General features: G+C 38.7%; 1 protein-coding gene and 1 non-coding gene across 2 annotated transcripts; both read left to right on the top strand.

Moving 5' to 3' along the window:
- The first annotated feature begins 7,715 nt into the window (after window positions 1-7,715).
- On the top strand, window positions 7,716-12,758 carry LOC111610690 (DNA polymerase III PolC-type-like). The gene is made up of 3 exons (XM_023345532.1): window positions 7,716-8,031; window positions 8,147-8,195; window positions 11,684-12,758. Exons 2-3 carry the CDS (start codon window positions 8,147-8,149, stop codon window positions 12,226-12,228), a joined length of 594 nt encoding a protein of 197 aa, XP_023201300.1. The 5' UTR covers window positions 7,716-8,031; the 3' UTR covers window positions 12,229-12,758.
- A 1,216-nt stretch (window positions 12,759-13,974) lies between these two features.
- On the top strand, window positions 13,975-14,093 carry LOC111606640. Its single transcript, XR_002752181.1, has one exon. It is a non-coding gene; the product is annotated as a 5S ribosomal RNA (ribosomal RNA).
- The last annotated feature ends 1,091 nt before the right edge of the window (window positions 14,094-15,184 follow it).

Genomic DNA, 15,184 nt, shown 5'->3' with positions numbered 1-15,184 from the left:
TGAGTACGTTGATGAGCTCTCAGAGTTGAGGTCTTTCTGAAATGTTTCAGACGAATGTCACAGCTGTATTGTTTCCACTGCCTCTGTGTTGGCTGATCCTGCTGCCCATCACTGGGACCATCTGTGGTTTTATCAACATGTTCACCTGCTGGGTTCATACTGGTTTGGTTCTAAGGAAGTAAATCAGAAGGATGAAGAAATAGGCAGTAACTAGTAGACTCATTGGATAGCAGCCATCGGTCACAAGAGCTCTTGTTGTAATTGCAGATTTACAGCGAAACACTTTTCACAAAGTAAGAAGACAAACATTAATATACTTCATAAGTATGATTAGAAAGATGCCATAAATTTTTTATCCAGGGTGAAGGTACGAGTCTAAGCAGGGAGAAAATGCTCCACCATCAGGCAGCCTAACGTATACGAAAACAAAATAGTTAGCATCTCGTCTTTTGATCAGCAATTGGATCAGCACATCAGGAGGGAGGAGGTATGGGTTGGTTTCTAAGCTAGCTGTTTCAAACTTTTGTAAATACCACAATCTATGAGCCCCGATGAAATGTGTTATGTTCACAGAGAAGTAGACGCCAAAACTGTTAAACAATTTGGGAAAACTATTCTCCATGGCGCCTCGAGTGATTAGCTGATCTAGATGCAAAGGATGAATACAAGACTGCAAATGCCAAAAAGTACCACTCACATTTTAATAACTAACCTCTTCCAGTGACGCCTGAGTTGCCAACACCAATCTCCTCTCCAAACTGGTCCTGTGCAACACAAACACACACCATTTATAATGTGAAGTAGATTTGAAGTTATTTGCATAGCAGAGACAACAGTTTCAGATGCAGTTGAAACCAGATATTTAGATTCACTTCATGAGAAACAAACTTATTTCTCTGTTTGGCTTCTTCTTCTTTTTTTTTAAACCTTTAACTTCCTCCTTTAAGCCAGTTAGGAGTACCAAAACTATCTATATTCCTTGAAGGTTAAAGTATGAGCAACAGATTTTTCCATGACTTTCATAAAATTACAAGTTTGCATAAACTAAAATAACAACACGTTAAAGCAGATGCATTGTGAATCTTTACAATTTTTAACAGTAATCAAGATCAAGAGAATCATGAAAGAGGGATTTTTCTGCTCTTGTGGACAAGAGCAAATTAAAACTTTAAACAATTGTATATACCTATAGACCATTATTTTAGGAAGTTGACAGTATTGAAAAGTGAGTTGTTATACATTAATATGAATTATTACAAGTATATGTGATAAATAAACTTACTGGTTTGTTGAGCAACCTCTGCAGACATAAAGCTTATTCTTTTCAAAATATTTACATTTGACAGATGCTGTTATGATTTCCGTGGTAACCATGTTCAAATGTTTACAGTTTCATAAATTAGATTTTTTTCAAAACACAATTCTGCCATGATACTAGACCTAGAGCTGCATTCATGTCTTTATTCTTTTGTGCAACAGAGAGACTCCAAAGTTAAACCTCAAAAGATTTTTAACAGTCCTGTAAACCCGGTAGGCGCGTGCAGAACCAATCTTGTTTGCAAATCAAGATTGCAAACAATCGTGATTTGGTAAGTACAGGTTCTTACCACTTACTGAACCATAACAGAAACAAAGCCAAACTCGGTACCCAGACTCATGACATAATGACATGACAGTAGAATGAATCTGAGCGTGAACTCAGATGGAGATGACAGCTCAGTTATTCTCAGGGACTTGACTGTCGGTGGCAGTTTGTCGAGAAAGAAGTGACTTTTACAGCACAGAATGTAAAACATGCATCTGTTTACATTTTACATCTGTTAAAACTCATTACTGTAAGAGCTAAATCATCAAAGCAACCAGTCTCCATGGAAACCATACTGAAAGTTCTCTTCTTTTTTAAAAAATTGAGAGTTGAATGTTTATGGAACTATAGACTTTTTTAAACATTGTTGCCATGGAAATCATAAGAGCATTTGGCAAATGTAAATGTTTTGATAAACACAACCTTTAAATCGGCACAGAGACTAAGTAATGGTTTATTTGTTTATCACGTATACTTGTAATAATTCATATTGACATATAATAACTCACTTTTCAATGTATGACTTAGACCACTTATTTAGGAAGTTGATGATATGTATAACATTATGTAAGATTAAATTTGCTATTGTGCAATTTTTTTGAAATTTTATTGTGTTGAATTCTGATTCTGATAAAAAAAAAAATTATGTAAAATTTAAATGTGCTATTGTGCACAAGAACTGAAAAACCCCCTCCATTTCATGATTCTCTTGTTTTATCTTGATTACTGTTAAAATACAATCTGTTTTAATGCATTGTTGCCTTAAATTTTAAGAAGGTGAAGGAAAAATCTCTAAGAAATGATCCTGCTCATACTTTGGCATCTGGGAAAGGTAAATAATTTTGGTCCTCCCGTTCCTAAAGCAGGACATTATGACCATTTTAAAGTCAGACAGGGAGAAATAAGATTGTCTCTTATGCAGTGATAGTAAATATCTGGTCTCAACTGCATCTAAAACTGTTGTCACAAATAACTTCAAATCACATCTACTTTACATTTTCTAAATGGTGTCTATTTGTGTCACACAGAACTGAAATGGAGAAACTTCAGTTTGGAGAGGAGACTCCAAACTGAAGATGTGGTTGTGTTAGCAACTCAATAACATCACCGGAAGAGGTTAGTTGTTAAAATTTGTGAGAAACAAAGTGCTACTTTTTTGTTTTTGTAGTCTTGTATTCGGGCTGGACGTTGACACAGTTGGACTTTGAAATTAATGCATTGGAGCCAACAGAGCGTCTGCAGACCTCGGGTGATGCGGTCACAGGGGCGGGAGTTTTATATGAGCTGGAACTTGTTGACGACTTTGGATGAAGAGCCATAAAGAATGCTGTTACAGTAGTTAAGTCTGGAGGTGATGAAAGAATGGATGGGAATTTCAGCAACCGAGAAGGGAAGCAATGGGCAGAGTCTAAAAATATGATTTTAAATGAAAGAAGTGAGTTCTTGTGTTATGGTTGTATTGATGTTCAAAGGAGATGTTACTGTCGAAGATGACTCCAAGGTTGTGTATGCAAGTGGAGGAATTGTCAATGGTAAAACTGAAGTTGATGGTTTGGCTTAGGGATTGTTGGGTCGATGATGAGGATGTTTGATTTATCACAGTTGAGTTTAAGGACGTTTGAGTGTATGTGTAGTTTTATATCAATGAGCTGGTCAAGGTGGAGTGAGTTGCAATCGTGATGGATTTGGTGGAGCTGGACATTTTCTGCATCACAGAGGACATGGAGATCATGGCAATACAGATGATGTAACTGAGGGAGAGAATGTACAGGATGAAGAAGAGTGGGCCAAACTCCGAACCCTGGGGGACGCCTTGTGATATAAGAGCAGTGGAGGAGGTTTCGTTATTGATGATGATGAATTGTTTGCCTGTTTGTCAGATAGGATTGTAGCCAGGAAAGGGCTACAGTCCTATCTGTAACCCTTTCCTGCAGGAAAGGGCAGTGGCTGATGTTGTGACGTTGAGAGAGTATTCGAGCAGAGAGAGAAGAATGGTGTGGTTGATGACGTCAAAGGCTGTGGTGAGGTCTAAGAGGAGGAGGAGATCACTGTTGACTTTTAGCAGGTGTTTCTCTGCTGTGAACGGAAGCCAGACTGAAATGGTTCATACAAATCATTGGAGGTGAGGTGGGTTTTGAGTTGAGCGTGTGTGACCAAGGACCTCTCTAGTCTAGAGTGTATACCACCTCTTACTTGATGACTGCTGGAAATGGGCACCAGACTCATGGCCCTGCACAAACAAGTGGGTAGTCTTGTTTTTTCTCTACACTGATTGTGAAATAATAGACAAAGAAATAAACCCGACTACAAACACTAAGGAAGAACACAAGTAGACGTTGACACTAAATAATAACTAGGCATAGAGTAACGAAATAGCTAAGAGATAAACATAAATAGAAACACTATGAGGGACTGAAATGAGGAAAACGAGAACAAGAGAAATCTAACCAAAATAAGTAACATCAAATAATAAAACTAGAATGACCATGCAGGGCTAAACTAAAGTGAAGTAGAACATAACTGAACAGAAATACACAAAAAAAGTAAATCTCAACCCAAAACCCATAGTCTTGATAGAAGGAGAATATGAGCTCAGGTACAGTGTACCCAGCTCCCTCTGGGAGGCACTTTCCAACCATACAAGTGTAAACTTTCAAAGCTGAGACTAGACTTGTGCTTTAACAAACTCATAAAAGTACTTTCATTAATGAAATATTGGTGGGATAATTGGACTAAGCTTATTAATTCATTATAGCTTACAATAACATTCATATTGGCCTACCAAAGCTTAAGGCAAATATATGCTTTTGTCCTTGATTAAACCAAACTGGGAGATGCATCTTTCATCTTTGTCCTGTTTCTCCAGGCCTCTTCGAAACCAATTCAACTACAAACTTTCAAAACTTTGTACTTTATATTTATGTCTGTTTCTCTGTCCTGATATCTCTCCTGAGGGTCGAACCTGGACGAACCTCGGCGGACATGATGATAAAGCCACAGACGGCCCCAGTGACGGACAGCGGGATGAGTCCGCACAGAGGCAGCAGAAACAACACAACTGTTTCAGACACGTGTCTGAAACATTTCAGGAAGGTCTCGACTCTGAGAGCTCATCAATACGTTCACGCTGGAGAAAAGCCCTGTAGCTGTGACCAATGTGAGAAGAGGTTCAGACATCCTTCATCACGGAAGAATCACTCTTCCCCACCTTCTTCAAATTAGACAAATTTGGTGTCTATCAACTTGACTGCATTTGTGATGATTTTGCAGCTCATGTGACCATACCAGCTAGGGAGACAAAAAGTTAAAATGCTCTCAACTTTTTGTGTTGTACGCAACCTCTAGTTGGCTAACACCAAGATCACCAAGTCCTCCTAAAATGTAGAGTCTGGGAACATATGTCTTAAAAATATAGTCAGTGTTTTCAGCAAAATTGAGCTGGCTGTCCAGGAATGACTCAAAGTATTTAATATTTGCCATAGTTTCAACATGTTGGCCATCGAGTGAAACTGGACCCACTTTCAGGTCTTGTTTAGGTCATTTAATAGGCTTTACATCAGTCATAAAATGAAGAAAGTATGGTGCTTTTTGTGCAGCAGCGGGTGCTGCTGCCTTTCTACGGAGCCCTCCAGGGGACATGAGAATTTTTTTCTCTTTTGCGTTTCCTCACAATAATCTACTGATCAGTTATGCGGCATAATTGAATACTGTAAGCCTTTCTTACGGTGGGCGCCGTACTTTCTGCCTTAATACAAGGTTATGTGAGGTTTTTCCATGTATGTTAATATCTCCTTGTGAAATATCTGACATTTTATATCTTTTTCTTTAGGATAGAAAGGCACCACAAACCTATGATATAAACAGAAACGTTCCATAAGTACGAAAGAAAAAAAAAATACATCCAAACTATTTGGACTATTTCTGAGTTATTATTGCGGGTAATAAATCATCTGACAGTTTTAATTGTGTCTCTGTTGTGTTCTAGTCTGAATGGTTTAAAGAGCTGCTTTCAGTGCCGCTCCATCTTAGCCTTAACAGACATAAACATGCAGTAAAAAATTGATTTTCTATCAGCGTTTATTTCATCAAACAGTCAATAATAATAAAGATGTTTTCACTGAGGCACTGAAAGAGTCATATGAACAAAATAAGTAATTATTGATACGACAGGAGCAGCGACTTTGACACTTGGGTGGTGGGTGTGTCGATGTGGGCGTGGCTGTCATCACGTATGAATGGGAAGGTTACTGGCCTGCTGGCTTTGTGTGTATGAGGAAGTGGGTGAGCGGGGCGGTCAGTCCTTGTAAAGTTTGGAGCATAATGATCAAAATGGAATAAATCGATAATTGTGACAGAACAAAGAAGTTGTTTGGAGTTGATTGATACACGGACAGATGAGATTCCCCAAGTTAAGCCAGTGAGGCCCTTTACCATCATTAGTTTGCTGTGTTTTATTATAATAAAACATGTTTATTATTATTATTATTAAGTCTTTGGTGGAAAAAAACTGATTGAAAATCGATTTATTCACTGTATGTTTATGTCTGTTAAGGTTGAGATGGAATTGAACATGAAAACGGCCCTTTAAACCATTGAGACTAGAACACAACAGAGACACAATTAAAACTGACAGATGATTTATTACCCGCAATAATAACTCAGAAATAGTCCAAATTAGGATGTATTTTTATTTCTTTCCTACTTACGGAAAGTTTCTGTTTATATCGTAGGTTTGTGGCGCCTTTCTATCCTAAAGAAATATATAAAACTTCAGATATTTCACAAGGAGATATTAACATTCATGGAAAAACCTCACATAACCTTATATTAAAGCAGAAAGTACGGCGGCCACCGTGAGAAAGACTTACAGTATTCAATTAAGCCGCATGAACTGATCAGTACAGTATTGCGAGGGAACGCAAAAGAAGAAAATTTCCCATGTCCCCTGGAGGGCTCCGTACCTTTCAGCTACGTGTCCCTCAATGTTTTGCCCCAACAGAGAAGCACGATGAACTCTACAGCAGTGTTTCCCAACCCTGGTCCTCCAGGCTCACTGCCCTGCATGTTTTAGGTATTTCCATGCTTCAGTTCAGCTGATTTTAATTGATGACTAATTAACAGGCATTTGTTGAACTGCAATCAGTTGAATCAGGCACATTAAAGCAGGGAAACCTCTAAAACATGTAGGACAGTGTGCCTTGAGGACCAGGGTTGGGAAACACTGACCTACAGAGAAGCACATTTAACCTTAACAGCTACAGTCTCAGATAAACTCAGACCTCCAGGACTGTCAGCAGCAGAAACAGCAACATTATACCTATCAAGGAAAATAGACTACATTTGCTTTGCATTGTCCCTGCATGATGGCAATGATATAGTAGGATCCAATTAGATTCTTGATTAATATGGGTTGTTGCTATGTTGTTGTACGGTGTTTTAAGATCTTGTTCTATGTGCCCTTTTTTAAACTTTGAGCCCCTGCACCTCCAAAGGTCTCTGCACGGCCCTGACAAGCGATTAGCTCTCTTCTAACACCATAAACTAGGGGTGTCAAACTCCAGTCCTCGAGGGCCGCAGTCCTGCAACTTTTAGATGTGCCTCTGCTGCGCCACACCTGAATAGAATAATTAGGTCATTAAGGCTGTGGAGAACTGATCTACACAAGGAGGAGGTAATTAAACCATTTCATTCCAGTGTTTTGTACCTGTGGCACATCTAAAAACTGCAGGACAGCGACCCTTGAGGACTGGAGTTTGACACCCCCGCATCAAGCATGTCAAAGTAAATCTTTTCTCTGACGCAGCTAAGATGAGCTGTTCACAATCCAACCCATTTAAACATGTGAGCTTTGGCGCCCTCTGCCGGACGAGACGTGGAAATAACAGATTAAACCAAAAACCTTCAGCTGAACTCTTAAATTCAACTAACTAGAACTTGTTAGCAATATAAAGTAGCTAACAGGTTAATAATTACAATAAAATTAAACAAAAAGAAAAAAAAACAAGACCTCCAATATAGAAACATACAATTTATTTATAGTTTAATATTTTTTCATTATTATAGTTTGTTAAATCTACCGAATCTGCGTCGCGTGCGCTCCAAACAAGGACTCGCTTTCCGGTCTCGCGCCCGGCGGCGGCCGAAATGAAAGTAAGCGAAGAGCATCGAAACTTCCCGTTTCACACAAAGTCAAATGTGTTTGTTGTTCCGCATCTACGGCCTGTTGTGACAGGTAAGCAGACCGGCGGAACCGAGTCAGAATCGGTGGCTGACTGACGGACTTTTGCATGACGAAGAAGAAACGATACAGACTTGATGTGTTTCTCTTCAACTAAAATGAAAGTGGAGCTCGGATTTGTTTCCAAATGAGCTGCTATAAACGAGGCTCCTCGCTCCTACCGGCGTCACAACGCCCACTGCTCAGCTGAGGAAGAACCAGACATAAGGTGAGATTTATTCTCTCATGTTCTAGTTACTGGAAGTCCATCTGGTAAAGTTCGCTGATTAAATTTTTTTCAACCTGTGTTTCTTTAAATGACGGTTTAATTGATTTTATTCTAGATGGCTGACAAAATCATCGTTTTCATTGACCTGGAGGCCACTGGATTAGGTAATAGTTTAAAATACCTATAACTCGTCACAAATCAGTCTTTCAGTACAAATTAGTATATGTGATAAATATATATATATTTTTGTCATTATTAAATTATTGGTTTTGGTTTGGTGTGAATTAAACAATTATATTAAAACTATTTTTTAAAGAAAAGTGTATTATACAATAGTATTATGCGCTTATTTAAAACATAAACTAGATTTATGTGGATTTATCTAAATTTAAGTATATGTACAAAGTTATTTGATAGTTGGTATAAATGGGAATAAAAACAGACAAAATGTCATTTGTGGACACAAAATGTTTTATATTTAGCTTTTTAAAATCACCTTTCTATTGAGTATAAATATGCTTTTACCATTAGTATTTTTGTTGCTTAGTGAATTCTGAGGGTCATGACACTAACCTGTGTCATTGGGTCCCCACCCTATCTATTCCATATATTTATTGTTTTTTGTTATTATTTTTATACGTAGATTAAAGCAAAAAAATATCTGAATACACTATACAAGTTTAGTTCCATTTTTTAATTTATTATTATTAAAACTGTCTTTTTGTTCGTTTCATTTCCATTCTGGTCTTACTACAATGCCGTATTATGGTATTGCAGGTAATTCCTCCGGTTTCAAGAGGTGACTTTTTAAAACCTTTCCTCGCTCATTCCTTTGAAATTGACTTATTTGAGAGATTGTATTCCATTGATTGCTCCTGCATTTATAACTTGCATACCACTTAAGAGCACCTTTCCTTGAAGACAATGTAGAAATGTTTGCTCCTAGCTCAGGTGGGAGGAGGCCGAGGCCTCTTTATCGTGTTCCAGTGAGGCTGTGTAAAAATGCCGATCGCTTTATGAGTCCAGCGTGAGCCGTGCCAGTCGGGTGGAATCTCTGATAAGGTGCAGTTCAGGGAACAGCTAGGTTTCTGCTTCCCTCCCACTCGGACCTCGATCTCCACCAGAGAGAGGAACGGGGAAATTAAGTTTGGTTTATTAGTCAGAGCAGGGTGGAGCGGCAACATGTCTCTACAAAAGAGTAACCTCAACATCATCAAAAATGCTATTTATCCTCTCAGTTTGGCACATAAAGGTTGAGTAATGAGAAAATAATCCGCATTAGACAAAGACTAATCGCTTGTTCTTTGAGGCTCGTGAAGCTGGGAGTCAGATTTCGACCAGGCAAATCTTCACAGACGGTTCTCAAACCAAAACCTCCTTTAGACATATTCTGTTCAGTGCAGGATAGAGACACTTTGTCCTCATACAGTGATTCACCCTTATGCCACATAGTGGTGACTCACACTGCAAGTGCATGTCGGGAAGTGAACAACATATGCTAATCATAAACAAAGTGACCAGCTTTACATACAGAGTCTAAGGGGCGTCCTAAAATGGCTGCTTATCTAAAATATTCTACCACAAACAGACTTGTCGTAAATCAAGCTAATTCGGTTGGAGTCACCAGGTTTATTTTGTTTTTGATATAATGACACACGCTGCGAGAGAAATTTAGCCCTTAAGCAACACCAAGGCGGAAACCAGAAGCAGATTTTGTCTTTGTGTGTGCTGGCAGAGGAAAATGACCCTGTGTGTCAAAACCATCCCGACATTTTGGCAGGACGTGAAGCGTTTAGATGTCACCTTTCCAGAATATTCCCAGCTGATTAAGGAACACAGAGGAAACCACAACAACCTCTCAGCAGACAAATCTGTCATCTAGTGCACGTGTCAAAGTCAAGGCCCGTGGGCCAAATCTGGCCCGCCGCAGCTTTTTATATGGCCCTCTAGATTCTAGACTAAACACTGTGTGCTTAAATATTATGTTGTCAATCAAATCAATCCAGTTTTTATCCATTTACTGCCAAATTATATCAGTCTGTCCCTCCAGTTTCTTGAGAATTATCACAGAAATTCACGCAAAATCAACAAATCCCCCAATTTTTTACACTAATAATTGGGTGATTATTGCAGATTTTTCTCAAAATTTGTCAAAAACTTTCTCACTTGCACTAAACGGCTGCTTCAGCCTTAATTGATGCCAGATTTCAGTCCATAATCTATACAGCGACTAATAAAAAGTCGCATTTAACGTCATAGATAAGCGCAAATATTTCCAAATTAGTAGCACAAACACTTTGATTTTTATTGCAAAAAGTCCTAAAAAAGAATCACGAAATCCTGGAGGAACTGAAAAGATGTTCATTATTATTTAATTTTAAGATCTAATTGATATTTTCACAGTTTGCGAAAATGTTTTATCAATACATTCTTGCACAACCGGTCCCTTAAGAGCATTTATGGTCCTGATTTGGACCAAACCGAAAATGATCTAGTGTGATACTATCCCTCACCCTGATTCTGTCACTTCCCTGAGTACCGGAGGGCAACAAAATGTCAAATGTCAGTGCAAAAGGTCATCTCTTTGTTTTGGTGCATTTGTTTGACATCCCTCAGAGTCCTTCTTTGCCACTTCCCCATTGCCTTCGTCACTCATGGTCCTCGTCACATGACCTGAATCAGTACAGCAGTCGCGTAGCACCAGACCACAACTCTTCTACGGCGTCCTGTCTGATCACGTCGGGAACCACGGGTGTTCAGTTTGGTTCGACAGACACCCGTGGATAATCTCCAGAGATTTGCGCTTCTCGTTGTTCGAGTTCAAATGAAACTATATTTAAAATTTTAAAAATTTAGTCCAGAGTCAATATTTATTTTTACATCTTCAGATTTGTCATGAGAACCACAGTGCAATAAAAAGCAATGCTGTTTACACACTATCAGTGAGTGTGATTTCACTCACCGATAGTGTGTGAAATCGCACTGCCACTGTTAGAATATGTAGTTGTTCCACATTTTATATGGAGGACCAATGTGGCCATAAATATGAATAGATACAGGCGCATAAATAACTTGGTAAATGAGCTGCCCACCAAATAAATAGTTTTACAAATGAATTAAGGATTCAAGAATTTTTATTGTGGTACACAATTTGGACTCGGGTCCCAGATTAAGAAATGTATTACACAAAAAAATAAGTAAATAAACAATAAAGTAATTTAAGTAATATTTATATAGTTATGTGTGTAAATAATCCATGGGATGAAGCTGTATTTGGTGCAGCCCGAGTTCAGGAGTCTGACGGCTGAAGGGAAGAAACTGTTCCTCAGCCTGGTGGTTTTGCTCTGGATGCTCCTCCTGAAGTTAGATATAATCTGATTTCTGGCAGGACAATCCAGAAATCAGATACAATCCATGTTTTTATTGCTTCTATGAGAACTACCAAATGAGATGGTGAAATGTGAAATTTATTTTATTTTTTACCAAGAAAACTACAGTATAAACAGTGTGTTATTCATTATTCAGATGTCAAAGTTTTCCCTGTGGACTCATCTGACCAACACACCTAAGATAAAACATTGCTATTTTATTTAGGGATAACAAAGTGTGCACGTTTTTGCTTTAACCTGCGTTTATTTTTGTCTTTGTTCAGATACTTCACGGTGTGACATCATCCAACTGGCCGCTGTCTGTGAGGAGAGCGTCTTCAATAAATACACTGTCCCTCAGCAAAACCTGACCGAGAGCGCCACAGAGGTCACAGGCTTCAGAGTGCAGTCGGGTCGCCTGTTTCGCCGCGATTCTCCCGTGGAAACCGTCCCAATCGATGACCTTCTGACCTCCTTCATCGACTTCCTGCGCTCCTTCCGACGCCCCGTAGTGCTGGCGGCCCACAATGTGATGCGTTTCGATGCGCCTGTGCTCACCAGAGTGATGAAGAAATATGACCTGTTCCTTCAGTTCCAGCAGGTGGTGTCGGGCTTCCTGGACACCTTCTTGCTTAGCAAGAGACTCTTCCCGGGCATTAGTGGCTATTCACAGGTGTCTTTGGTCAGGAACTTCCTGGGAAAGTCCTACGATGCTCATAATGCAGAGGAGGACGCCAAGATGCTGCAGGAGCTCTATAACGTGTGGAGACCTGACCAGTCTAGGGTCATGGCAAATACTTTTAAAGTAAATGAAAAGTACTTTTACTAAAGGAAAAAGCCTAATAACATCCCCTGAAAACGAACCGATGTATCAACAGAAACAAAACAGTTCTGAGTCAGGATAAATGTGGTTTCTTTTTTTGTCATCATGCACCTCTAAATCAATGGAAATATTAATAAACAATGAAATGACATGACGGTTAAATTATTTTTTTTGTAATCAGAGAATAGAAAAGAATGAGACCTGTTTAATTTATTTACTCTTGTACCTGTGTATTTTGTTGTTTCTGTAAGACGTATGGCTCAGTTTATTTGTACAAACAATTAAAATGTAACTTTCTGTACATTCCTAAAACTTCTTATTTACACCGAATCATAGAAATCATGCAGGGATTTTACATAGAAGTTTGTCTTGTGGTTGTCTTGTAAAAGAAAATTAAAATAATTTACTGTATATGCTTCATATATCTCTTATGCACCATAGTGTAAAACAAAACAAAAAAAACATGTAGGGTCTTGCACACTGTGTATGTATCATGGATTTTGGGATTTTATTTTTGATTAAATACTGACATTACGAAAACGTTTATTCGGATTTGAGGTTTTCTGTCGCAGCCGTCTGTTTGATTAGCTCGTTTTGCAGGTGTTTCCTCTAGGTGGCAGCATTGTACTTAAAAAGAAGAAAAGAAAAGCCTTGACCGAAACTTAATTTTCGATTTTAAACACAAGTGTGTTAGAGATTATACCCATACAATGGATCTCAAAAGTGCACACACGTCAGTTAAAATTCCTCTTTTTGTTATGTAATTGTCAATTCTGATTCTGCCTTTAAAATATTTCACATTGAGGGACACAACAAAGTGTCCCTCAATGTTTTGCCCCCACAAAGAAGCACGACTAACCCTACTGTTTTGCAGATCTGCTCATTAGTTCAGATGTGGGTGCATGAAGAGACATTTGTGTGTGCACACACATACACACATTAGTGTGCCACTCTGCAGCACTTCTCAGCAGGTGAAAGAAATCTGGCCCAATCAGCAGCACCCTCAACTCAGGTATATAAGGAATCCACTAACCACTTTACTGGTTTTGCAACAGAGCTGAGGAAGGCAAACACAGCCTCCAAAGCAGCATTTCATGGAAAAGGACTTATAAGGATTACCGGTAAGCCACTAACTGGGCTTAATTGAATGTAATTTGACTGTAGTTTTGCATTTGAGAAATGAAATGAAGAATTTATTGAAGTAACAGTTTGCATTGCTAGTTTTATAGTTTGGTTCCACTAAATGTATGTTAAACTCACAGCAACTAATATTTAATGGAAAACCTCATGTCCTAAGGAAAAGAAAAAAATGTAATTCTAAAATGTGTGGATTTGTTTGATTCAAATTCAACCAGACATGAAATTTAATAATTTAATACTGTGAATTTATGGTTAAAATTGTAAGAGAAATGTATGTTTAAGGTTAAAAATGGAATTAGTCATTAAGATAAATTATTAACTTTGACCCAAATGTCTAAAAATGTATGTTAAAATATTTTGTATGTGTTTTGTAGGTTTTTCACCTGTTCTGTTCATTGGTTCTCACTCATTGGTGAAAATAAAAAAGATTGAGTGAATTCCTGAAGTCTTCAAGTCCTCCTTTTCAAGTGTAGGAAGCCATGAAATTATAGGACACTTGACACCTACGAAGAAGCAAGCTTAACCCTACAGAGGTGTAATCAAAGCAAAAAGAAACAAAGTGCCAACTGGATGTGCTGCTTTACGAAAAGCTGTAGCTGGCAGTACTCTGTGGCTTACGGCCACACTACCTTGAGAACGCCCGATCTCGTCTGATCTCGGAAGCTAAGCAGGGTCGGGCCTGGTTAGTACTTGGATGGGAGACCGCCTGGGAATACCAGGTGCTGTAAGCCTTTTATTAAACATCTACAAACGTACGGTTCAGCCTCAGGAGCAAAAATTAACACAACCAAATCTGAGATAATGTATTGTGGCGGGGCGGCTCGGACATCGGGAAGGTGGAAGTTCAGGGAGGTGGAGGACACAGTCAAGGTCCTGGGCGTGTACCTTGGTAAGCAGTGGAGAGCGGCGAGAGACGAGACCTGGAAAAACATCATAAACAAAATACAAAAACAGCTCAATCTCTGGAATCAAAGGAAATTAACCATCAAAGGGAAAGTAGTTATAATAAACAGTTTAATCATCTCTAAAATCATTTATCCACTCAGTGTTTATGATCTCCCAAAACAAGTACTCAACAGATTTAACAGTCAAATCTCTTTGTTCATCTGGAAAAGCAGAAGCAATTTAGTCAGCCATAAAACAATGATTGCTCCGCCTAAAGAAGGAGGACTCAAATTAGTTGACATTCAATCAAAAAAACAAGCAATAAGAATAAAACTTATCACCAGGTTCTTAACTTCTCCTATCAAGCACATTTGGCATGACTATTTTCTATCCGGTTTCAACTCATTTGGTACAAAAAACATTTATAATCTATGTTCAATTTCTGATCCAAAACTAATACAGTCTAACGAATTATTCACAGAATGTCTTGAAGCCTGGAACAAAATTAGGTTTCAACTCATCACGCATGTCAAGTACAGGTCTTGTCTCTCGCTGCCGATTTTCAACAACCCTGAGGTGGTCTGTGAGGGCAGGATGCTAAGTCTCCCGTCCTGGAGGAGAGCCGGTATTCACACCTTTGGGCAGGTTCTGAATGATCGGGGATCAGTGGATATCAATAAAATACTCAACCTTTTCAGATTATCTAGAACGCCTTATAAAAAGAATATCTTAGTTAAACATGCTAAAAAGATCCAGGCCGCTTTGCCTTTCCACTGCTCCTCGATCATTGGCAGGAGAAGACGACATCAGGAGGTGCAGGATGACGCCCCGACTTTCCTTCTATCAATTGGTGATAAGAAAACAAACATCAGTTTAGTGACAACAAAAAAATGGTACCGTTAATTAGTTTCACACATTAGCAAAGAACCCACAGCTC

This window comes from Xiphophorus maculatus, chromosome 2 (genome assembly GCF_002775205.1).
Source record: "Xiphophorus maculatus strain JP 163 A chromosome 2, X_maculatus-5.0-male, whole genome shotgun sequence".
Classification (NCBI taxonomy): Eukaryota; Metazoa; Chordata; class Actinopteri; order Cyprinodontiformes; family Poeciliidae; genus Xiphophorus; species Xiphophorus maculatus.
Note: the sequence above shows the minus strand (reverse complement) of the source record. Positions and strands in the feature narration are given on the sequence as shown.

What these genes read in the sequence shown, in the direction of transcription:
- LOC111610690 (XM_023345532.1), top strand. Translation starts at nt 8,147, where the DNA reads ATGGCTGACAAAATCATCGTTTTCATTGACCTGGAGGCCACTGGATTA. An exon ending in CCTGGAGGCCACTGGATTAG is followed by an intron (nt 8,196 to 11,683) that starts GTAATAGTTTAA and finishes GTCTTTGTTCAG; the next exon opens with ATACTTCACGGTGTGACATC.